Consider the following 26,141-nt stretch of genomic DNA (forward strand, 5'->3'; position numbering starts at 1 on the left):
GAGGCAGAGGACAACCTCCTAGCACTCCTTGGACACTGAGAATGCAGCAGCAGGATATATGGCCCACAGAGCAGCTATAATGTCACTATGTCCTAAGCTGACAGGGACAAATCAAGGATGGAGATTAGATCAGTCTGTTTGCTCCAACTTGAAAAATGCACCAGCTCCTCAGTGTCCACCCTTGGCCCCTCCACAGCTCCTCAGTGTCCACCCTTGGCCTCCCTAGCACACCACTACTGAATGGGGCCTGGCCACACAAGTAGCTGTACTTGGCCTTTTTTGCCATCCACACTGTGACCTCTTGGTGTGGCTGCTGTTTATAATGGGCTTGAAATCCACCCCAAACTGCCACCAAACCCAGCATGCTTGCTTGTCTCTGACACCTGAGGCCTGCCACCCCACATCCTCCCAAGGCTCCTGCTTCTCTCACTGATTCAGGATCCCCCCACCCCCACCCACTTGCTGACATGGGCTCCTGGGAAGCTGTTGAACTTACCTCACTAGTCTGTTTAGGTGACAGGACTATGGCTTTAATTTTACTTTATCATAGATTAGATTCACCTGAGCAGGGGCCTCACCTGAAGAACTGTCTTCATTGCCCTGATTGGACCTTCTCGACACAGCCCAGATTTTTTAAAAAGGGGGGCATGAAGATTTCAAAGAAGGAGGGTTGCTGGCTTCTTGCTTGCTTGGCTGGCCCTAGATTCACTTGCTGCTGCCGCCAATTCCTCCACTGATGTCAAAACCACCGTTTCCAGGCTTCCATCCTGGGCTAAGCACCAGCATCCTTCCAGGTCCACGGTACCAGACTGGGACTGCTGAGGCTCCCCACCTTGTGAACTAAGCAACTGCTGGGTTGTTGGCCAGTGAGAGGCAACCACAGCAGCATTCTAACTACGGAGGCCCCCGGCCTCAAGCCCAGAGCAACCACCTGGTTCTCAGCCTCTCAGGTGTGATTCAGCTGTTGTTATTTTAATGTAAGCCGACTTAATAAATTCACACATATATATTTCATATATATGAACTATCATATATAATAAATTCACACACACACACAGTTTTTTTTTTCATCCCATTGGTTCTGTTCCTTAAGAATCTTAAAACATGTGGCTCTTAAATGAATTCCAGCCAAAGAAAGAGGCACGTGACAGCAGAACTACATCCAGGAGAGCTTTTATTCGTACGGAACAGTTTTAAAAATACAGAATAAAATAGCTTTATCTCTACTATTATTCACAACATCTGGTCCAAATATTACATATTTTTAAAATACTTAAACGTTTAATGAAGCCATGTTAGAAAAACAATATGAAAATTCTTTTTAAAAACTCCATAAAAGAATTACACATCTCAAAAAACAACCCCACCCCAAATACCCTCAGTATGCAAAATAAAAATTAAAAACAAACAAAATCCCAGAAAGATATATAGGTAAAGTCAGTCACAAAACTCAAATAAAATAGAGGAATCTCTACTGTTTTAAGGACAGTCAGAAACTTATTAATGTGTCAAATAAGTTGTCAGAACAGACAGAAAAGGGTGTTCACCGAACTGTCAGAGGGCCTCGGACAGCAACGTTGGTATGAGTGTTCTAGACACCAGGAAACATACAGCAACTGAGATTGCTGGGTGTCAGAGAGGTGACAAGGCAGTCAACATCCTGGAAGGACGGGGTCGTGAGGCTGCTGAAAAGGGACCCCAGCACTACTGTGCTTCAGGTTCCATGGGAGAGAGCTGAATGCTGGCACATAGGGGACCTTCTTGCACTACTGGGGTTCTGACTGTAGGAAGCATAGAAAGTGGAAGATGTCCTATTCTGTGTCCAAATCTTGAGGGGACTGAGAACTAAGTACAGTATGTGAAACCCTGATCCAAGAGACAGTTTCCTGGAGACGAGAGCTCTCTGTGAAAGCTCAGGTCCAGCTGTGCACTAACCCAGTATGCAGTGGACATGCTTGGGTATACACAGCTGGCGTCCAGCAACAACTGGGTAATTAGGCCCCTCACTCCAAGCCATGCCAAGCCTGGTACCAGCAGCCTTATGTCTATCCCCAGCAGAGCCACCTGCAGGATGCTGCCTCTTTTCTAGCCAGATGGTTCCACACTGAGGCTTCACCTCTGCGGCACTGGTCTGACTGATGATTAACCTTGCCAACTCTAAGTTGCATGTCTCAGCAGGGACATGAATGAAAGAACTAACAGTTTAGATCATGATCATAAAATATACACATGGGTAAAATAAAGTATACACACATACTAGAGGTTCATCAATGGAGAAATTCTATCAGCACATGACATTGTCATGAAAATTATATCATTCCCTCCCTGGAAAACTGTGACTATTATCCTGGGCAGAAATGTTATTTTACTATATGGAAATACTGTGATATTCATGCATAAATCAAGTTGTCATCATGAAAGTCAGTATTCTACAGTATAAAGTAAATCCTGCATGTGAATTTGTTACAGTGGAAATGGGTACCAGTAGGACCCACAATGCTTCACTCCAGCTGGCCTGGTAAAGCCACTTCTCTTGCCCAGATTAATCCCAATAACCATTAACACTGGAAACCTGAAAGATTCTGAGCATAAATGTCCCAATGAATCACGGTTTAACCCATAAATGAGAATGAAAGTCACTTAAAAAGACTGGTGCCATTTCCCACTACCCTCCAACCTGGGTCTCCTGCACAGGGAACCCTTTCCTGTCCTTGTTCACACCTTCTGTTTTCTCTGCGGACACAAATGCTTGCTCTCAGGTAAAAGAGGAGGCAAGTGTGCACTGTGAGAACTAGAGATGGATGCCCTGTAAGGATGTTCACATCTGAAATACTTCTGAACTGCCCAATGGCAGACAAAACACAGCAAGTCCTAGCAGTGCAGCTCAACAAGCCAGACACAAGATCTACCAGACAGACCACACATGGCCACCATGTCCCCCTAAAAACTCCCCTCCAGGCACATAAACACACATTCCCTAATGTTCTGGGTGACTACATGCTGCACAAAGCTTCCTAGTGGTTACGAGGTGCCAATCACTCAAGGCTGTGCAGAAAGCACACAACTCCGTGGAGGCACCTGGCTGGGCTGCTCTCTCTCTTCCCACCTGCCTCTTCCTTCCAAGAACATCAACAGTCGGTTCGGGAGAAGCAAGGGAAACCTGCTTCCCTGGAGACGTTGGCATAGCACTTCCGTGATCATACAGATTCTTGCTGAGCCCATGGCCCAGACTAATAGTGACCAGAGCAGAATACAACCCAACGGGAAGACGGGGTGGCACTCAGCAGGGCCGGTGTAGCAGGTAGGACACTGGGCACAGATCACTGGCCGTTCTCATGCTGCTGTGTGGACTCCTACTCCTGCATCCCAATACTGAAAATCTCAGAAGCTTCCAGAGAAGCTGGATAAACCAAGCAAAACGCAGACTGAGGCAACAGAGTGAATGCAGAGCAGGTGAGCTGTCAGCCTCACAGGCTTGCTGAGGAAGGAGGGACAAAAGGTCCCAACAAGCTTCCAAAGCACTGATCACTCTGAATATACATTCAGAAAACATACAGAACTAAATGCAACTAGAAAGCAAGTTCTTTACTTAATCTGGAGTAAGAGTTTGGCAAAGCAATGCAGTGGCTCTGAGGTGAGGTGTTATGGAAACCCCAAACTCTCATGAGTGCTGCCGGGATGAAAACAAAGGCCTAGCATGTGGTGACACCGAGCCAGCCTGGGGCTGGGGCTCAGAGACACAAACTGTGGAGAGAAGGCTACTGAGAGTCACACCTTGCTAAGGGAGGCAGGAATGCTCACTGCCACACACAGTTCAGCCAGGTCCACAGCGACTTAAGAGGTACAATCACACGAAGCAAGGTCATTACTCTATGTCTCAGGCTTTTCCCTTGGCTTGAAAACCAAATTCAATACAAGTCATTTGTCAGCAAGAATGTGTGATCTAGGTTAGAATACTTCACAGAGGGCGCCGGTAGCTGCTTTTCTTACTATCTTCTGCAACAAATTACACAAGCTATTTGGCTAAGTGGACATGTGACCTGACAACCCACACAAAGTCTTATTAAGCCAGATCTACCAGCAATGACTTGCAACAGAAGGAAATGGCACATTCCATGTGGTGATGCTGTATTACTGTCCCAGGTTCCCTTCTTCACCAAACAAATTCACATGTAACTCGGCCCATGTTTCTGGGTTCTGGTCCAGTAGTCAGTTGTGATAAATAGATTAGACATTACAGTATTTACACTTTCATGGTATCGAGCAGTACAAAACACACCCACAACAATGGTCACTGGCCTTGGATAGCCATTCCAAGAAGCTTCCCTGATGGTACCCACAGTTTTACAGACGCTGGTTCTTTTCTTAAAGGGGTAGAGGACAAGGAATAGAATGCAAGATTAGAACTTCACATGGAAAAACACTGATTTCAAAAGTCCGCTATAGTCATAACATTAAATAGGAATAAAACACATGAAACAGTACAGGACAGCAGAGCCAAGGTGCCCATATCTGTGGGCACTCTATACCCGTCATACCAGCCAGCAGTGAAAATGCCAAATAGGTTGTCTCAGCCAGTAAAACGGACTAGTATGAACTGTGCTGACCTGGATGGGGCCAGGGTGGCAAGGAGGAGAGTAGTTGAGAATCCCATTGACTCAGGACCTTTCCTTCCCTGTCAATCTCCTAAACAGAGTTCCACCTGGTCATAGCTATACAGACCTTACGCAGGCTCCCATCTGGGCACGGGGCAGCCATGTCACTAGTTTCAGTCAGGTCAATAGGCTCCTGGGTATTGGGGACAACAGAATTACTCTGACCAGGCAGATGTGACAAAGTAAAGACACTGGTGGCCCCTTGGCCAGATGAGGTCTCCACAGGGCTCAGGTTGAGGTCAGGCGAAAAGAGTGGGCCATAGTGTTTAAGAAGCAGAAATCCCTGTACCTTGAAGTGGCTCACAGGAACGAGAGTCTGCGCAGCCGGGAGCTGAAAGCAGGACCACTACAGATTCCAATGCCCACTCCAATGGCAGGACTGTGATTTCAAGTTCAGTGACCAAGGCCAGCAACAGACATGAAAAGGGTAAGGGACCAATAAGGAGACAAGCGAGACACCATATTGGACACAATCACCACCCACAACAGAAGAGTGATGTGCAACCTGTCTTGGCCCTGAGGTGCAGGGTGCCAATGTAGATATACAAACATACATCTTCTTGTTACTCAGCAAGGGACTACAGATACACGCCTCACTGTGGCCAGGCCACAGGGCACAGCAAAGGCTATACTGTGGCCTGGGAGTCTTTGTCTGAACTCCGGCTGGACTCACTCTTCCCAAAGCCTTTCCATGTGTAGCCTGCAAACGTTGGGCTTATAGGCAGGTAGTTGAAGCATCTGTACTTTTTAATAATGCTCATGCCGAATGGCAAATTGTAGGACTCCATGCCGTCAAGAGACTTGTTCCCTTTGCTCACACCCTTCTTCCATTTCTTGATTCCTCGTTCCTCTGGGGTACCTGCTCCATACACACACAAACACAAAAGAATACTTAATTATTTTAGAAACGACGAGGACAGACAGACAGACAGACACACACACACACTCATTTTAGAAATCAAACCTGCGCAATGACAGCAATAGAAAACATGAGAAGTTGGAGAACGTGGCCAAGTAAGGCATGGGGTCTCTCTCCCTCTTTGTCCCCCGTGTTCCACAGTCAAGTGACTTCGTACTCCGTGTCCTCCCTGTCCTCACAGCTCTCATGCTGAGGTCTGACCTAGGCATGAGACTGATGTCCTGGGTATCATATTGATCCAGTCTCCTAACTGGCTGTCTCGTCACCTCACTGCACCCTCTTCAAAATCTATTATGAAACGCAGTGCAAAACCCCCTCTAAAACGCCCGTGAAAAACACGCGATGCCTTCATCAAAGAGCCATGCCCCAAAGCTTTTATTTTTGCTCCAGTTTGATGTGGAGATAGGAGGTGAACTGGTCTTGTTCTTGGGCTTGAAGTTCTTAAGATTCCTCCTTAGAACAATCCACCACTCAAATGTCGCTTTCCCAAGATTTCTGGCGAGCCTGTGGCAGACACACGAGACAGATGGACTGTGTCATCTGTCCTTGAAGGCAGCATTTGACAACAGCACAGCGATTGCCTCTACGAGATTTACCAGTAGCTTGGCACTGGTGCTCAGGTGAGGGGAGACCAGGATCCAGGGTGCGCCTGAGCATCCCTCTGCCTTCTCATCTCAGGATGATGTACTGTCTATTAACAGTCATTTAGATGGAGTATCATCTCAACCACTTTAGAAGACAGCTCTTACCAGTGGTAGCTTTGAACCGATTATTCCTACACTCACTCCCCAAACAGGGTCTCACTATGCTACTCAGCTCGGCCTCCTGGGTTCAGGGAATCCTCCTGCCGTAGACTCGTGAGTAGCTGGTACTGACAGGCAAAGGTCACTGAGTGCTATTTGTGGTTCTTATTTCTGTATGGCAGAGTGAGGATGAAGAGCTTGGGACCTGGGCTACACTAAGGCTGCTTGTGCATCTAACAACCCTGACATATAGCACATACCTGGGATGGTGTTGTCCAAAATAAAAGCCACACAGCCTCCTACGAACATCGCAGTTGTGAGAAGGACATTCAGTACTTGATCAATTCCTGTTATACCTGGATAAGAACAGAACCACCATTAAGGGTCATCACTGTAGCCTGGGCAGGTCTGTCCTTGACTCAGAAAGAGGCAGTGAAGTGGACACCTCTGGAAGTCAACACAGGACTTGAACATATAAAATTCTCAGTTGTACACATGTATATATTCTTGCCAGTAATATTTAAAGCTATTGTGCAAACTTCCATCAATTCCATGGTTTTAACAATGTGGATAGGAGCTGAGTGGTGGCGGCATACGCCTTTAGTCCCACTCGGGAGGCAGAGTCAGGCAGAGTCTGTGAGGCCAGCTTGATCTACAGACTGAGTTCCAGGACAGCCAGGACTGTTTCACTGAGAAACTCTATTTCAAAAAACCAACCAACCAACCAACCAACCAACCAACCAACCAACCAACCACAACCCCTCCAACCCAATGTGGATAGTAGATGAACTGAATAAGTGACATAACACTATAACAAACTGTGGAAGTACTGAGGTATGATCTATAGACTTTTATAAGATTCAGAATTAAAAATGGCTGGCATGGGGCTTGGCAGATTGCTCCTCAGTTAAGGGCACTGGTTGCTCTTCCAGAGGACCTCGGTCAGTTCCCACACGGTGGCTCGTAACCAGCTGTGACTCCAGTTTCTCCTCCACAGGTACTACACACATAGGATGCAGACAAACACATAGGTGAAACACCCATACACATAAAATTAAATCTTTTTTTAATAAATTGCAGGTGTAATGCTATGAAAAATATTATGGCGGGTGGGGGGGGGGGGGGCAAAGCCTCACCCCATAGCTCAGGCTGGCCAGGAACTCATTATGTTGCTAGGGCTGGTATCAAACTCATGACAATCTTCCTGTGTCAGCCCTGAGTGCTGGGATTACAAAAGAGCCACCAAGCCTAGTTGTTCACACCACTTTAAAAATGGTTTTCTTTTTTTACTGATGTTGTTTATTTTTTTGAGACAGGGTCTTTCTATGTAGCCCTGGCTATCCTGAAACTTGCTATGTAGAGCAGGCTGACCTAAAATTCAGGCTGCCTGCCTAGTTAATTTGAGTCAGGTATGGTAGTACATGCCTGTCATCCCCACACTTGGGAGGTGGAGAAACGATTAAAGGTTCAAGGTCAGCCTTGCCTAAATGAGTTCAGTGTCAACCGGGACTACACTTGAAAGCCCATGTAAGAAAAAAAAAAAAAAAAACCTGAACAAATGATCCTGAATTATTCAATTGTAAAAATAATATATCAGTAGCAACAGATATTTCTTAAGAAGGTTCCTCCTTTGTACATTCTGCATAACAGCAGGACTTTATTAAAATAAAAAGTAGGAGCTAAATAGGTATGCTTTAAAGATTTGTTAATTTTACGCATGTGTGTTTGCCTGCATGTATGTCTGGGTAGCATCTGCACGCAATATTTACAGAGATAAGACAGCTTTCAGATTCAGGAGCTGGGGTTCAGACAACTGTGAATTTCCGTAAGGATGCTGAGAACTGGACCCAGGTCCTCTACAAGAGCCGTAAGAGCACACAACGAGGGCTGATGGAGAGCTAGCTCAGGACATTTGCTGCTCTTGGAGAAAACCCAGGTTCAGTTCCCAGAACTCACATGTGGATCACAACTGTCTTTAACTCCAGTTCCTGGGGATCCAAAGCCCTCACTTGATCCTCTTAGGCACGAGGCACACACACGGTATACATACACATACACAGGTAAAAAACTCATACAAATAAAACAGTAAAATATAAAAGGAAATTTAAAAAAGGGCTCATAACCACTGAGCCACGTTTCCAGGCCCTAAATAAGTATCCTTGAATTGAAAATAGAAAGACACATCCAAGCCTGTGAAGTTGAGTTTTAAGGAATTACACAACTTAATACAGCATGAGTCTGAGAAATCAAAAGTTTTAGAGCCAAAGGAGAGGCGACCAGTAAAAATTGAGACCCCGACGGCTGTGAGATGACCATCCATTGGGTAAGTCACCTATTGCTCTTGCAGTAAGTTAGGTTTCTAGCACCTACTTGGTGCCTTGAGATCTCCTACTTCTCCAGTTCCTGGAGATCTGATGCCCTCTTCTGGCCCCACATGCTCCTGATGTATACACATTCAGGGAAAGCATTCGTACACCCAAAATAAAGCAAAGAAGTGAGACCTTAGCCACGCGGTGGTGCTGCACGCCTTTAATCCCAGCAATTGGGAGGCAGAGGTAGGCAGATCTCTGTGAGTTCAAGGACAGTCCAGTCTACAAAGCAAGTTCCAGCATAGTTAAGGCTGTTACACAGAGAAACTCTGTCTCAAAAAAACCAAGACACACACACACACACACACACACACACACACACACACCTTGGCACCCGTATCAAGTGTCCACTTGGGGGCTGTCAATTTGAAGACACTCCAAGGCCAGTATGCTAATGTCTGTGAGAGGACTGGGTGACTTCCGGAGAAATATTCAGAGTAAGATTCAGAAGGAAGGCAGAGACAAACATACACATGAGGTTTCCTATGTCCCTTCCAACTACAAGAGCTATTCATGAGTCTCTGGTAGAAATCCCAGCTGCCCTACCCAAGATTCAAGAGCTCTTTCTCCTACCTGTGACCAGAGGGTTTTGTCTGAGGTAACTTGGAAGAACAAGCCCGAAGAAGATGGAAAATCCAAGCACAAACAGGTTCCGGGAAGAGTTCAAGTCAATGAACTGCAGGTTAGAGAGGCCAACAGCTGTGATCATTCCTGGAGAGAAAAGCATCAGAACAGTTCCACTGAGTTCACCTACGGCATGCTGACAGGCTCTCCTGGAGGCTGAGGACAGGTTCCCAGATGTCGTTTCTCTGTCTATCAGAAATCAGCTTGGAGACCAGTGCAGTGGCAGAAAGATAAGGTTCAGGGATAGAACGATACCCATATGACCCGAATGACAGCATCACACCAGTTTCTTTAAATCAAGTAGACAGACAATGGCTTGGTTTACTTTTCTGTAACTTTATGTAAGTATTTTGCCTGTGTTTTTAGGACTGCACCAAGTGTGTGCCCAGTACCCATGGAGACCGTAAGTCAATGTCAGAGGCCCTGGAACTGGAGTTGTGGGTCACCACATGGGGGCTGGGAATTGAACCTAGGACCTCTCGGAGAGCAGCCGGTGCTCTAATAGCTGAGCCACCCTCATTCTCTCCATTTAAGCATTTGATTAAGTCCACACTAGAAATCTCGGGCATGTCCACAATGACTGTAATCTGAATGGTCCACATCAAATCCAAAGTCCCATTGTGAAAGCCATCAGGTTTAAAGGGTTCATTTATGGAGGAATATACCTGAGTTAAATCAATTAGAAAGTCTAATTAAAGAGACTAGATTTTTATCTTAATTTTCATAATTACTTCTATCTTTAACATACATTTAGCTTGGACACTGATGCAAATCTTTAAGTTTTTAAGGTATCTCCTTTTGCAGTTTAAAATGAAATTGTTAGATTTATTGTTAGATCTTATTTGCTAAAACATCCCCATTAAGAATTAGGTCATGTGTATTGGGTGATTTTTACACTTTTTATGATGACTACTTTTGGTGAAGTGGAAATACTGTTTTCAATCTGCCTTTGTGTTTTGTTCAAAGTTAAGTGTTTTCCAGAAAAGAATGTTTTGCATGTATTTTTAGACCCAAATGTTGAGTGCTGAGTTCCTATTGTATAAAACTTCTACTGAATCCAGGGAATTCTGACGATTGAAGCCTGTATGTAAAAGCCTATGTGTAAACAGCAACAATACACAGTTCGATTTTCAAAAGCATCAGCCAACGACATGAAGAAGACTGGTTGGTGATGGAAGCCTGCTGCTACGGGAAGCAGACCCTTACCAAAGAGTGTGCAGAAGAGGGCTCCGAGCACAGGGTCTGGGAGGGATGCGAACAGGGCACTGAACTTGCCAATCATGCCCAAGCCCAGCATGAGTGCTGCGCCATACTGGATCACTCGGCGGCTGCCAACCTGTGGACACAACAGTTGCAGACATAAGCTTACCTGCCATTCTCCAACCCAGACTCTCAGAGTCCAGGGCAAATGTGACGGTGTCCTGGGCAGAACCCACAGTACTTTAAACTTTCAGTTAACAGGGACTAGTCCTCCATACCTAATTTCTATAGAGACAACCCAAGACCCCCACTTGTCCTTGCTCCATTCTTCTCTCTAGCACCTCAGCTGACTGTTTCAGCTGTGGATAGGTGACCCCAGGGATCAGGAGTTAGAGGTCAGACTGTTCATCCGCACCCTGGATGTAGTTACTTTTGTTGAGTATGGGCTTTGGCTAGAGTCATGGATATAACAGCTACACATACTGTCCTGGCTTCTCTCCCACTTTTTTCCTATGACTTTTCACCAAGACAACCCAGCAGAAGTCCCTGTGGCTCCACCCATCTTCCCCAAGTCAGATGAACATCTACCATCTGTGGAAGCACCTCCCTCATGGTGTCCTGCCGCAGAAGGTGGGATAGTGAAGGGCCTAAGAGTGCAGTTCTGGAGCCTGGCTGCTGGTCTGTGTGCCCACTATACCTCTAACTAAATGATTGAAGAAGGCAGCCCCTCTGGCGCTCAGGCTCCTTACTCCACCATGGAGGAACTGTGTGGTTTGGATTTAAGGATCAGAGGACACAGTGCAGCTGCAGTAAAGGGAGCTGTGTCTGGCTGGCACAGATAGGATAGGACAGTCCTTCCTCCTAGGTTTGCTGCCTCTGGACCTTTCCTTTGCTCTCTGCCATTGAATAAACTTTCCAGACACTGCCAGTCCCTTCTTAAAATCCTGTTGACTAGTAAATAATCTACTTTGGAGGCAGTGGAGAGGCTAGTGAGTGACACAAGATGGGTGGAGTGGGAAAAGGAGGTCACAGGTGACATGTGACCTCCACTGCCCCAGTCCAGCCTCTGCGAGGACCAGAGGATACGTAGACAGGGAATTGTTGCGGGCATCCCTGGGCCACTGTGGCCTTTCCCATCTGACAGGGTTGCCCATTCCTGCTGGGAACCTCTACATGTAATGCTCCCTCTGCCTGTCAACTCTTCCTTCAGGGAAAGATCATACAAGGATCAATGAAGAGGGACTGACATACTGATTCCATGAGAAGGATGTGCCTGCAGTAAACATCTCTGGGGATCTAATGTGTGATCACTCAGTAGACTGGGCATGGATGGATATGAAGATGAATTTTAAGTCATGGCCCCATGATAAAACTGCACTGTTCTGCTATGTGAGAGTCCAGGAGGGAAGAAAAAAATATGAGTTGTGGAGAGGTGTTGATGTTCTAGGAAGCTGAGAAAGATTTCCATGAAGGAAGAGTTGACAGGCAGAGGACTCCCTTCAGCGTGAAGGTTCCCAGCAGGAATGGGCAGCCCTGTCAGATGGGAAAGGCCACAATGGCCCAGGATGCCCTCGACAATAGAGCTTATAACCCAGCAGCAAGTAAGCCACTCTTCCTTCTGTTCATGAATATTACCTGAGAACCTACTACAGATTCTGTGTGTGTGTGTGTGTGTGTGTGTGTGTGTGTGTGTGTGTGTGTGTGTGTTCAGGGTTTCTCTGTGTAACCCTGGCTGTCCTCTAACTCAGGGATCTACCTGCCTCTGCCTCCACGTGTTGGGATTATAGGTGTGATTATAGCCACCATGCCTGGCTGGTCTATGGTGGTGATGCATACCAGGCTGGCCTGGAACATACTCCACAGCCCAGACTCATGGTCTTCTTGCCTCTGCTTCCTGAATACTTGGCTCATAAACATGTATCTCCATGCCCAGTTTATCCCCCTGCCAACTGCCCCCCAGAGACACTGCCTTCAGATCCTGCCCTCCTGTTACCTGCTAGTTACATTGGACCTTTCTGGCACCTTCTACCTTTCCCTGGCACCTCTTCCATGCCTCCTTGCTAAACTTTAACAGTTCTTCCCTCATGACCATCAAAAACCAAGTTTTCAATAGCATGAAATGCACCAGAGAAATGATCTTCCCCAGATTCCATCTCTAAAAGGTACTGTATTGGGGCTGGAGAAATGGCTCAGCAGTTAAGAGCACTTGTTGCTCTTAACAGAGGATCCATGTTCAGTTCCCAGCACCCACATGGTGGCACACAACCATCTTTAACTCAAGTTTTGGGGATTCCATGCCCTCTTCTGACCTCTGGGGTCAGAACCAGGCACATACATACATATATGCAGACAAAACACTGACACATGAAAAAAAAATGCTTTAATCTAGGGGGTGAGGTGGGCAGTGAGAGACACAGACTATATTCAGGAAGACCATGTCACTTTGTTCCTAGAAATAAACCAAGTGGCAAACAGTTTAAGTGACCATATCTGTAACATAACTGGTACTTGGAACATGCCAGAAAGCCATGCTAAACTGATATCAAGTGATAAATTCTAACATCTTACAAGCTACCTTTATAGACCAGGGCACAGAGACCAAAGGGGTAACCTGCTGGCCATGTTGAAAAAAGGTGATGGGGCCAGGGCAGCTCATCCCCCTGGTGTCTGTCCTGATGCCTTCTGTGTGGGACGGTGAACCACACTCGGCAGAGGTAGAGGAGGTAACTCAGCTCTGGTGAGAAGGTTAGTAATTCCAAGTCCAAGGAATGCAGTAACTGGATAGAAGCTGTAAAGAGCACAGCTGGCAGAAAATGCAGACAGATGGGGAGGACAAACCACCCCCGATACCAAGCCTGGTCCAATGGCTCAGGAGGCTGCTACAGTGGCTGTGTTTTCCCAATGTGCTACCCTCTGCCAGCCACTGAGCAATGGCTGAATCTTGAAATACGTTCAATGTGACTGTGTAGGTAAAATCTTAACACTAACCTATTTAAGGGCACACAGCTACATGTGGCTACTGACTGCCATGTCAGACAGTGTGGATCTAGACCTTGGGGGCTGTGCTCTACTCAGAAAAGCAGCTTATCCCAAGTCATTCAGCAGGATGAAGGGTCTAACACAGTGCAGAACTCATGCCTCCTTGCCCTAAGCAGGGAGTCTTCCTAGTTGGCCACAGGGCTAGGGTCACATAGACATTTCTGCTCCAAGTCCCACCTCCTTGCTCTAAGGCAGATGTAGACTAGGGACTTGACAGTGTCTTGGATGAATACAGCTTTTGTCTGGAGAAATGGCTCCAGAGGCTGGGAACAAAGAAATGGATTCAGAGCAACATAAATCATCTCACTCATTAGTGTTGGTAGGTTGAAGAGATAGCCCAGTGGTTAACAGCTCATATTGTCCTTCCAGCACCCATATTTAGAGGCTCACAACTGGCTCAGCACCAAGGGGATCTGATGCTATCTTCTGACCTTGTGGGAACTGCACTTGTGTGTACACTTTCCCCCTGCACAACTAAAATGTAAGTGCTGCTGGGGTGCCATTTCAGAAAGGGCTGGTACCATACAAAGATCCCTCATTGCCTGAGGCACCATGGTCATGTTGTAAAGAGTACTTGCTTCCTTTCAGTGACCTTAGCTTTTCTATGGTATCTGTAAAGGTACAGAAAGGGTGCTTGATAAACACAAGGTCCTCTCAGCAATTTTATAACCACCCTATTTGGAACTAGTTATTTGCCCATGGGCTCATGGGAGAACAGAGGCTCAGGGGTGGCTGGTTAATATACACTCTGTGCCCATCCAACCCTTCCTTCAGCTCCTTGGGCTCCACATCTGCTGCCTATTGGAGGCAGCACTTGGACTCCAGCAACGGCACTGCAGGAAGTACCCATAAAGCCTCTCTCCCTCCATGCCATGTGCTGGGAGCAATGGGCAGCAGATGGTGCCATTGGCACACCTGAAGCTGAGCTTACACCAGCCCTGCCTCCTAAGGGAAGACCAGCAAGTCAGGTGTGCTCCCTGCATCTCAACACGGCTCCCTCTCACCCAGATTTGTAATCAAGATGAATTACACTTGACACTGGGTTTCTTTTTATCTGATTATAGAATCTTGCATGGAGCTAGAGGTCAAACAGGTCTAGAAGACTTCCGGATCCGGTTCTCAGGTAAGGAGCCCTGTGACTCATGCAGGCTATAAAGAAAAGGGAACCAGTTTCAACAGTCTCCAGTTACACAACATCCAATGGCTGCTGGGCCAACCAGCACTCAACATCCTAGCAAGCAGCACTGTTTGCCTATGGCAACTGGGACATGAAGTTTAATTGCCCGTAATAAAGCAGACAAGTCTGCAGCAGAGTTTCTTATAGAAGCTGGGTTTTGGGGTGGGACAGCTGTACATATCACTATCTAGGGTCAGGTAGAGTGCTCTTAGGGTTGAGTGGGTAGGACTCAGATCCAGGCTCTGCTTCGCTGTGACTCCACAGATTTCACTACAAAGGGATTCTGTCCCAGAGGTCTGAGACTATTATTAAATGTGATGGATGTTTTCTTTAGTGACAAGCATCTCCCATCATACATGCTCTGCTGAATTCTGAGGGTCTTCCCTCACTAGGATGTAAACTCCAAGTTCTTTCTCATCAGGCACTTTCAAGTGCTTAAGCAGAGGTCTGGCACAGGCAGATGCCTATAGATGTCTGCAGACTGTGGGAAGCCACAACTACACCCAGATGCCTCCTACCCAGGGTGGCCAAGTGAGGGGAGGTCTCCTAACAGGCACTCATCCCAGGGGAAAAGGAGATGGGACAGGCAGGTCACATTGGAAGGGTCCCAGTCAGACCCAATCAGTGAAATAGACAGACAGCCATTGAACTAGGAAAACATTTGTACCTTTGTAATTCCCAAAACTCCAATATTGGGACTGGAGGAGGTAGAGCCGTTCCCAGTACCAAATATGCCATCGAGAACACAGGAAAGACCCTCCACAAAAATACCCCTACAAGTAAAGAGAAAGAGAAACAGTCACTCATGGGAAACATTGAAACCTTAACATTGGAAACCTACAAGAATGACGCCCCTTGGGAGGGATGGGGGTTTTAAGTGGTGGCAGTGTGCAGAATCTCAGGTCCCTTCTCTGATCAGCTGAAGACAACCCCCCATATGCCCAACAACTCTAAGAAGGCTATCTCCACACTGCCCATTAGACACAAGTACTTTAAAATAATTTCAAACGAAATCAAAGAACTATTGAATCTAAGAGAAACATGAGCTATGCTTAGAAGTAAAACACATCAGTTTGATTCTTTGCTATTAAGACATAAGATAGTTTCCTTAGGAAGAAATGCTTGTAAGTTTGTAACCATTGAATCTTTTTTGGGGGAACATGGTTTCTCTGTGTAACAGCCCTGGCTGTCCTGGAACTCTCTTTGTAGATCAGGATAACCTTGTAGACCAGACCACCTGCCTCTGCCTCTTAAGTGCTGGGATTAAAGGCATGCGCCACCACTGCCTGGCTTTGGATCTTTTTTTAAAAATCAGAAATGAGTAGTCTCATCATGTGTCACAGTTCTGCTAGAGAACTGTGAAAAGGCTTAAGGAAGCCCCCAAAGAGTTCACGCAAGTCATGCTGACTCATGTTGGAGGGGCAACAATGGAGGGATGGTCTGCGCTCCTTTCTGTCTTTCTTAGGAACAATTCCTTAATGACTTCCACAAGCTAAAGAGGTGCAAACCCCCTGCTCATGGGGGACTCATTTAAGTCTCTGGATCTTAAAGTTTTCACCTCTCCCTGTTCTTGTCTGGTTCTGTGATCCATGACTGTGAGCAGGTTCCTCGGAAAGACAACTGAAATACACCCACCGACGGATCTACGGCAGTTACTGTCTGATGCAAGAAAAATGTCGTGCCATCTGTCTGACTATGGCAGTCAGGACTGAGAGAAAAACTGAATTTTCTTCAACTCAGAAATAACCCTGAGTTCTTGGGGGCTGGAGTTACTTGGGAAAACAAGACAACAGAAAACTAGACACATCAAAACCAAGCAAAGAACAATGGCGACACATGGTGTCTGCTTTGCCGGTTTCACACCGACGAGAGACGTCTCCACCCCTCCACAAGCTGGAGACTGGGAGGAAGGAAGGCAGACTGCTGCTGTGCCATGGATGAGACAACCGGGCCACAGAGGGCAGTGACTTAGCCAAAGACAAGCGGCTGATCGTGGTTTGGCTCCTGTCATCCAAAGCTCTCAGCTTCATCCCCAAGGCTAGATGACATGTCTTCTTGGGACATACCTGTTTATTGCATGGATAGGAGGTGGTGGGGCGCAGGAGAGCCTGGCACAGGCATAGTAGTCACCGATGGACTCGATGATGCTGGCTACGACAGCACTGAGCATGCCGATGACACCGGCCGCAGAGACGGTGGGCATCCCCCACTGAACTGAGGAGGAGGAGGAGGAGGAGGAGGAGAAACAACCATGAGAGGTGTGCTCACTGACCTCAGGGACTGGCAAAGGTCACAGGGACCTCAGGGAATGCTGCAGGATTCTGAAGCTCTTGGAAACTGTTTGCTTTTAAATCTTAAATCACACCAGATGTCTGGGAAAGTTACTAAGTAGGGGCCTCTGTGAGGGCTGACCTCCTCATCTTTAAGAAAGCAGTCACTGGCCTGGAAGAGATGGGAGATTCTCTTCCTCAAAGTCATGTTCCTAGTGTCCACTAAAGTGTAATTTAACACTACCTGCTATGGTGGGACAGAAATTTTGTTTTGCTTTGGTTTTTTGAGTGTCCCTGGATGGCCTGGTATTTACTATATAGCCCAGACAGGCCTCAAACTCATGACAAGCCTCCTGCATCAATTTCCAGAGTTTAGGGATTATAGGGCTGGGATTCCATTCCTGGCTTGGAACTGGAATTTGTACAGGGGTTCACAGCACAGCTGTAGAAAACACAGAAAAAGTAGTGGCATCAAGTGAAAAGTCACAGCTATTCTAGTCCAACACAAAGCACACCACAAAGTATATATAATCCTAGTTTGTTTGTTAACTTTTATTTTAGAAAGCAAATGAAATCCCCACTGTAATTTCATTTGAGTATCTGCATTTGCTTCATCCTTATTAAACATTTTTCTTTCCTTGATAAAAATCACTTGCCCTTCTTCCTTGAACCGTTGGGAATAATAACCCAGATGCCACACAGTGGGGAAAATCTGAAACTCGGTTCTGGGGCAGGAGCTAGCCCTGTAGCTCTGAGCACTCTGAGATGACCAGTAACAGTGTGACAGTTCAAGTTCAAATGAAGACGGGGTTAGGAAGAGAAAGATGACATTCAAAGTAGATGTGTGAACAGGGCTGGGATGTGAGGACAGTGCTCCTGCCTGGGGCTGTCCTACTCTGGGAGCAATCAGAGGAGGCAGACACAGCTGGAGTCAGAGGCGCAAGGGGGTGTTCCCAGAAAGAGTGTCACAGGCTGTGTCCAGCCGCATTGGCAGCCCACATTTTCTCTCAGGGTTTGTTCAAGGACCTACTTTGTCAAGTTCCATCTGAAGTTTCAGAAGCAGCTTTCTTCTGTTACACTGTTTAGACTACAGCCTGAGTTTCCCTTTAAACAATCTTCCTGTCCCTGATTTTGAGGGAAGATTCCTATTATATTCTACCATTTTCAGTTGAACATCCCTAATTTAAAAATATGAAATATCCCAAAATCTGGAGTTCTTTTACAACTAGCATGACATCACAAGTGGAAAATTCCAAGCCTAACCCTATGTTAGATAGATTACAGTCAACATGCAGGTACATGGGGGGCTGGAGAGCTGGCTTGGGGGTAAGAGCATGGGCTGTGCTTTAAGAAGACCTGGGTTCAATTCTGAGCACCCAGGTGACAAGTTGAAACCATCTGCGACTCCAGTTCCAGAGGATCCAACACCCTCTTCTGGCCTCCATGGGCACCAGGCAGGAAAGCATGCACAGGCAAAGCACCCACACGCATTAAAAAGAAAAGAAATACACTACTCTAAGAGGACTATAAATGACCTTCAGGCTGTGTCCGGTGGGTGAAATGCAGATGACCTTCATGCTTAGACCACCCTCACTGTACCAGGGATACAGTATGTACAGAGTATGTACTCTCTGAAATCTAAAATACCAGGGCCCAGATCATCTTGGAAAAGGGGAATACTCAACCTGCACCATTTTTATGAAGAACATCTGAAATTTTTCTTTTCTTTTCTTTTTTTTTTGCCTTTTACCAGAAGTCTTTTTAAATCTGATTTCTAAAAACCTTTTATATCAACATTTAAGTTTGAAATATTTTTTAAGTTTCTAAAGACTTATTTTTATGTATACTATGTATTCAAGTGTTTTACCTACACATATGACTGTGCTTCATGTGTATGTGGTATATACAAGCACCCCAAAAGAGGGCATCAGATCCCCTGAAACTGAAGGTACAGATGATTTGTGATCCACCATGTGGGTGCTGGGAACAGAAGCCAGGTCCTTTGGAAGAGCTCTTAACCACTGAGCCCTCTTTCCAGCCCCTTCTTAAACTTTTAATCCATTTTTGTGGCTTTTCATTCTGTGCACACACAGAACTTTTTGACTTCTGCCTTAAAGCTGTTACTTTATCTCTCCTTCTAACTAGAACTTTGTTGAGTCCATGCATGTGAGAATCCTTTTGCCTCGGCCTCCTGAATGCTGGTATCGTCTATAAGGACATGCTGTGTCTGGCTTACGTACTTTTTTTGTGTGTTACAACAGGTTTTCAGCCTCGATACTGCTGACATCTTGGACCAGAAGTCTGTATATTAACATTAATCTAAGTAATCCTTCCTATACTGAAGGCTGAGGACACGGCTTGTGATATGTGAAAACTTCCTCTCTAGATTGACTCAAACTGCTGCAAAGTGCTGGGTCTTACAGGCAGCTGAAGGATGTTTCTGAAGAGAACCCTCTGAGCTCAGTCACTCCCATGGTGATGCCATGCATCCTGTCTACTAAGTGACACCACCTCATGGATGACACCCCTACAGAGTCCTTCTCAGGAACAGCTGGTGATCTGTACTCCTACTGGCTGTCAGCTGGGAAGTCACATGCACGTGCAGGCCAAGTGGATGTGCTGAGGCTCTTTCTCTGCTCTGTCCTCCCACGATGCCTCACCAAGTGACCTTTAGTCTCACTTTATCTTGGCTTATAGGTGTGTTTATGAACTGAGCACATTTTTCTGGAAACAGGATAGGTATATATAAATACACTCTGAGACGCCATGTGAAGAGAATGTTATTTTAGAAGGCTAAGCCTGTTAAAGCTTTCATAAAGTATCGTGAACAAAGGGGAGAGCTGCCACATTATCACCACTCAGCATGCTTGGCGGAGTCATCTTTGACCCAACCTTAATATTCTTGGCTTCTCTTGCTTTTCGGGTTTCTCACTGTAAAGTAAGAAAACAAGGCAGCTCAGGCGGTGAGTGGCTCAGCCTGGCCAAGTTCATGCTTCAACTCTAAGAAAACCCAAAATGCTGGGAACGGCATTCTAACCATCGGTTCCCGGGAGGAGGTTCAGAGCTGGGAGCAGTAGAACGCTGCACGTGACTCCAGGTGATCCTCTGGGTGAGATCCATGCTCCGCCCCATGTTACCCAACACTGAAGCCTAAGCTCAGTCTTCCGGCTGCTTGTGGGTGTCAGTTTACCTCCTCAGCTGTGACCAAAGTAAAATGATCACATCAACTCCGCCAGGCAGGAGCAGCTAGCTAATCTCCAGGTCTTTTCGTTGGGGCAGCTCTGGTACCAAGTAGCTTCGTGCTTGTCTTTATCAGTGGCCCTCAAATCTCTGCCATCACAGCTCACATTTGGCCAGAGCACCTGCCCAGGATTTCAGAGCCTATTAGAGCTCAGAATGCCAAGTAGTTAACCTGAGAGGGGAAGTGGTCAGTAACTGTGTGTGAGTGACTGACCTCTGGGGACGAGAACTCCCCTTCTCACTGTCTAACTCTCTAATGACCAAGCAGCCATTAAGATGTTCAGGCTTCAGGGGTTCAGGAGAAGGAGGTGGGTAAAGTGTGTGCCATTTGAAGCATGAGGACATGAGTTGAGACCCACCAGAACCCACACAGAAGTGCATATCTACAATACCAGTGCTTCTCCAGAGAGATGGGGTGGACAAGGAGAACCCCGGTAGTTCACAGCTGAGCTAGCCTGGTGTGATGCAGTGGCAAACAACAAAGAGAGCCTATTTCCAACAAGGGGGCGATGAGATGAGAGCCCCAGCTGAGGGGGTCGGTCCTCTGACCTCCATACCTGCACCCACACAGGCATACACGTGTGTGCATACACACACACATAAACGATCAGAAAAAATGTTCGGTAAAGAGACATTCCTCGATCAAAACAAAGCTTTCCTTGTTGCAGAACCTTTTGCCTACTTCCGACTCCTCCCAGTTGCGCCTTCATGATACTTACATGGGTATGGAACCTTAAACCATGGGGCTACCAGAAGTACACCCTTCCTGGCGTCTGTGCGTGCATAGTAGCCATAGTTGGTGCTGTTGGAAGGGAAGACATCAGTCACCGTGAAGATGAAGCAGAGCAGCCAGGACACGAGGATAGCCAGGATTATCTGGAGTGGTCAAGGGCAGAAACTTGGTTAGGTAATAAATACATCCTTTCCTACTGGGTCACCACCGCCCCGAGCCCGCCATCCTCAATACTATGTAGACCAGCTGTTCCAGTGGAATTGCACCGAGAGGTTTATGCGGTAATTCACTTTATCTTCCCGAAGTCTGCCAGTAAAAGAACAGGCAGCATGCCTGCAGAGACCATGTGGGGTCCCACCTCAGAGCCACTGACCAGAGTCCTTCTGTGGCATTACAAAATAATGTGATCTTGGAACTGGAACCTTAAACGGCATCTAGACTGTAAGTCCTCCAATGTCATCATCACAGAGATGTAGGGGGCTCCCTGTAACCTTCCTTTACTCAGCATCTTACATGTAAACAAAAGCACACTGTGCTGGGGTGCGGGGAGGTGATCAGCTACTCACAGGAAACATTTTGAAAAGTTGTAATTTGTATGCAGTCCATCCTTTCTTGGATTTGTAAATTGGGAGAGGAAATTTAACATTTCTGGCATACTGCGAGAATAGTAACACTAGGAAAATCGTCCTAGGAAGAGAAAGAAAATTCATAAAGTGAAAGGTTGTTATAGCTATGCACTGAAATAACTCAGTTTTAATTGATTATACATGTTCGGTTCATTCACCTAAACTTGTGCTAGCCCTCCTCACCTCAATTTGGAAATGTTACCATCTGGAGAAAGATGTCACAAACAGCTGGCCTACCATTTCTTGATACTGACTAGAGTAAGAAAACCCAAAGAATGGAAAAGCTCACACACGCCCACATACACACCAACAGGAGGGAAGTGTGCACACACGCCCACATATACACCAACAGGAGTGTGCACACATGCCCACATACACACCAACAGGAGGGAAGGACACGATCGGAACGTCACCAGGGATCAGTTTTACACTCTGAAGTGATGGGTGACTATCACTTTTTCCCAGTACAAGTTACAGCTTCTTGTGGGCAGCTTCTGTGACCATGCTCTTTCCACAGGCACTAAGTCAGCCGTTCAGGGTCACATAGGTAGATCTACTTGGTGATAAGGTCTAAATCTGTAGCCTGAGCTTTAATTACTTCTCCTTCTACACCTGTCCTAGGAGCAGGAATGCCTGGGTTGACTACAGAACTTCCTAATTCCAGGACCCTGACACTTCCTCAGCCTGAGGCCCAAGTGGCTGCCAGGTCAGAAGCCATTTCTCCTCCTCCCAAGTGGACTGTATGAAGAAAGCAATACAGAGACCCAGGATGCGCCTAACCACCGAACAGGGGTCTAGTCCTCTATCTCCAGTGGCTTTTCACTTGCCACCTAAGGTAAGGTTGACAAGAAGAGTGTGTCCTCAAAGCTAAGCTTAAGTATTCCAACTGCTGAGACAGCATCACTAGCTAAGAAAACCCACTTCCTGGTCATGCTCCTAATGCCTGGCTGAGCACAGGCTGCCCGATGGGGTGTTTGGGTGAACTGGCAACCCATCCAAGTCTGAGAGCTTAGGTCAAGAATGAAACCATTTACGGGGCCCAAGTCACCTCAGTTCCTCTGGGACAGGATTTACAGAAAAACAAAAAACAAAAACCACCACAACAACAAAAACCCAGCATGGTAACACGGAGTATTAAAAACTGCCCATTTATTCAAGATGAACAGTCTCTATGACATCCCAATGCGCCCCAACCCTACCTGTCATCTTTGTTTCAAGCAACATCTACCTGCACTGTTCTCTTTTCAAATACACTCAAGAGACTCACTAAGAAGCAGAGGGTTAAGGAAAGTGTAGCTTGTGTCTAAACTGGAATTTCAAAAGAGGGGATGCAGAGGCAAGGTCCTGGAAGACACTAGTGGCTAGGCCCTACACAGATCAGAACGCTCAGAAAGGGATGGGGCACAGGAAGCTGGGGACCAAAGAGGAGCAAAGCCCCAGAGAGGAACAGAGATGCAGAACTTGTTCTGGCTCCATGTGGCAGATGTGGAGGGGTGAGCATGACAACGGGGGAGTGTGGCTGTGCCACCACTAAAACGAGAAAGGCAGCAGAGGAAATGGCCTGGAGGTCAGTGTGTTCCATTCCAAACCAGACATCACGTGAAGAGGGACATGGGAGAATTAGCTACAGAGTTTATGGGATGGCGCTAAGCTTGTGTGGACATCTCTTGCATAGAGCACGCCTGTGGGTGTCATGGGCTCCTAAAAGGATTGTCTAGGGGAAGCATGAGGCACACCGAGTCCATTTTTGCCATTTATATTTCTCCGGAAGAAGTGCATTGCTTTCATTCTCTCTCTGGTCTAGAGTGACCCCTCCGCATGTGCACACTCTGCTCCACTCAGCCTTTCCAGAAGCAGGCCTGTAAGGTTCTCACTCAGACAGGTGGCTTCTGGGTAGTGCTTTATTAACTCCCCCACTGTGGTCACATGGTTTGCTGGCTACTGGAGAGAAGAGGTTACACGTACTTTATTTCTCTTCAAGCTCATGAATTCTCTCCAGGACAACTCCAATCACTCCAGTTATTAATGCTGCTACTGTTACCTGCTAAATTATTAGCAATTGCTCCAATTCCTTTGCTGACTAGGAGTTATGTATATAGAATTTTAGTTTAGTTTTGTTTTTTTTTTTTAGCTCCTGTGTATTTTCCCCCTAATCTTCTTGTTATGGGTCTTAAATGTTAATGTTTTATAAACACATTGCCACCTCTCTGGTACTTACTACACTGCACTGAGTTAAAATCCCTTAATGGCATCTTGCTTGTATAAAGAATGTTTTGACTGACCTTTGGTGAAGTACGAAGTAAGAGACAGGAGTGAGTGTGAACTGAGTTTCAGTCGCACCACACAGACTTTGAAAATAACCCTGGCCGCTGACTGACCAGCTGTGTGGCTATGGCAAGGTACACTGCCTCACTGTGTTTCTGTTTCTTCAGTTGTTAAACATGAAGAACAGAGTCTTGACCTTCTATGTAAATATTATACAAAGCACAGGAGCATAGTTAAAAAAATAAATGCTGCACGTTATTAAATATGGAATATTTCCCAAAACAAAAACTTAGAAATCTTCTTAGTTTTCAAATTTTTACTAGTTGGTAAAATTATAGCTTCTTGGAAGCATTAACCTATAACATAATCCTTACACCTACTCTATACATTACAGAAAGAATGTGAAGTCTCAGTCTTATAGACGATTAAAGTCCTGTATGTCTTCATTAATATACAATAGTGACTGACATGTCAGTGCATTTGGTGTTCTACACAGAAAGAAGACAGTGCCATGAGAAACGGTGGCCTTGCCATTGGAGCGCACAGCTTTGAGATCGGTGAGCACCCAAAGGTCCTTTGGGAACCGCTCTCTGCTGCCAGTCTCATCTAAACAATGTAGCTTCCCAGCACAGCTCACTTGCATGAGACTTGGCATAACTTCAAAAGGCAGGAGCAAGGACAATTGCCACCTGACCAAACCTGACAACTATCCCTTCTCCACACATCACTGTTGCCTGCCTTTGGAATACTGGGACTGTTCTCATGTCTCAAACTCTGATCTAGAATAATCACTTAATTAGCCCTCACATGAACTGAACAAAACTTAAAGTGTCTGAACATTCTTCTCTCTTCTCAAGTTAGTGTGACTGTTCCAAGTATCCCACAAGGCTGCCCCACACAGTGGTAAGAACTGTCCCCACCCCTGGAGTGGGTTCCCTCAGAATACTTACAGCATGGCAATGCCCCAGTGCTTCCCCGCTCTCTCTCCTGCTGCCTGGAAACCAGAGAGGCCAATGAGGGCCACGGTGGGTGTGATGGTCAGGGGTCCAATATACCTCAGCAGAGCCCCTGGCAGGCCAAGGAGGCCGATGACCACTTCTATCAATGAGGACATGATGATAGCTCCCTGGATCTGAAAGAAAAAAGGGCAGACTTTGAGAGTGACGTCAAACACTCAGAATGTCACCTGCAACCACAACTCCCATCTCTGCAAGGCAACAAGTCAACATATCCTACAGCAGCATGACAGCTGGGACAGCCCCAGGGCCTACAGAAAAGGTTTCTGGGGAGGTAACTGAGGCCTGGTAAACGATTACGTCAGGCTAGCTGCAGAAATGGGTCCTGGGGACAAATCTGCCTGCCTTCTCACTGCAGGGTGAGATGGACAAATCTGCCAGTTCTCAGACAAGCACATCTACAACCCGGCCCTGCAGGCCACTTCAGCAGTCAGCTTTACAAGACCAAGCCCCAGGAAGACATTCAAAGGACAGAGTTGCTGACAAATTCTAAAAGAACGTCTTTGTCACATAGAATGACATTTGTACTAAGTCTAAAAATTTTATGGTGACAATATGAATATATACACATTCATCAGCTGGTTTTCTGTACCCGAGGACAGCTCCAATTAACTCTGCTCAAATGTACTTTGACCTCCCCAAAATCACCTTTCTTTCACAAATAGGTATGACTACCAACTTGCTTGTGCTGAGATGTCCATGTTAGTCAAGCTACCCTGGATGTGCCCATCATGGAGCTTCCAGAGACAATTAGATAGTCAATGGATGGCTCATAATATGAGGACATTATTGAGAGACAGGGCCTTAGCTGAAGGAAGTGGACACTGTAATGTGTCCCTGGGAACTCTATCTTGCCCTGGCTCTCTGCATCCCTTTCTCTCTTCCTAGCTGCCATGGGCTTCCATGACCTCTCCACCAAGATGGACAAAGCCCCTCATACTGAGCTTTCTCTTTTCAAGCTGTTTTCAACATCCCAACACAGCAACAAGGCAGCTAACAACGGACAGACACATAGCAGCCAGACCTCTTCCGCTGACAGCCAATAAGCCTCACTCACTCACAGTCATCACACTGGAGGACGTGAACACAAGCCTCACTCACTCAGTCACTCACAGCTATCACACTGGAGGACGTGAACACAAGCCTCACTCAGTCACTCACAGGCATCACACTGGAGGACGTGAACACAAGCCTCACTCACTCAGTCACTCACAGCTATCACACTGGAGGACGTGAACACAAGCCTCACTCACTCAGTCACTCAC

At 46.4% G+C, this 26,141-nt stretch overlaps 1 protein-coding gene and 1 long non-coding RNA gene across 3 annotated transcripts in view; one reads left to right on the top strand and one right to left on the bottom strand.

Annotated features, from left to right (window-relative positions):
- Positions 1 to 1,157: 1,157 nt before the first annotated feature.
- The window catches only part of Slc23a2 (solute carrier family 23 member 2), a 49,226-nt gene continuing 24,242 nt past the window's right edge, over positions 1,158 to 26,141 (bottom strand). Inside the window, exons 7-15 of one of the 2 annotated variants that reach the window (XM_059261469.1) lie at positions 24,811 to 24,992; positions 21,536 to 21,656; positions 20,956 to 21,112; positions 16,793 to 16,940; positions 15,394 to 15,499; positions 10,517 to 10,646; positions 9,260 to 9,397; positions 6,578 to 6,673; positions 1,158 to 5,514 (exon numbers count right to left, since the gene is read on the bottom strand). In XM_059261469.1, the coding sequence (XP_059117452.1) occupies positions 5,282 to 5,514; positions 6,578 to 6,673; positions 9,260 to 9,397; positions 10,517 to 10,646; positions 15,394 to 15,499; positions 16,793 to 16,940; positions 20,956 to 21,112; positions 21,536 to 21,656; positions 24,811 to 24,992 (1,311 nt within the window). In that variant the 3' untranslated portion in view covers positions 1,158 to 5,281. Of the gene's footprint in view, positions 5,515 to 6,577; positions 6,674 to 9,259; positions 9,398 to 10,516; positions 10,647 to 15,393; positions 15,500 to 16,792; positions 16,941 to 20,955; positions 21,113 to 21,535; positions 21,657 to 24,531; positions 24,993 to 26,141 lie in introns of those variants that run through there. The other variant, XM_059261470.1, reaches the window with a different exon arrangement.
- LOC131909689 (uncharacterized) lies at positions 18,730 to 26,057 on the top strand. Its single transcript, XR_009378900.1, has 3 exons — positions 18,730 to 21,410; positions 22,217 to 22,430; positions 24,357 to 26,057. It is a non-coding gene; the product is annotated as an uncharacterized LOC131909689 (long non-coding RNA).

This window comes from Peromyscus eremicus, chromosome 4 (assembly GCF_949786415.1).
Source record: "Peromyscus eremicus chromosome 4, PerEre_H2_v1, whole genome shotgun sequence".
In the NCBI taxonomy this organism is placed as follows: Eukaryota; Metazoa; Chordata; class Mammalia; order Rodentia; family Cricetidae; genus Peromyscus; species Peromyscus eremicus.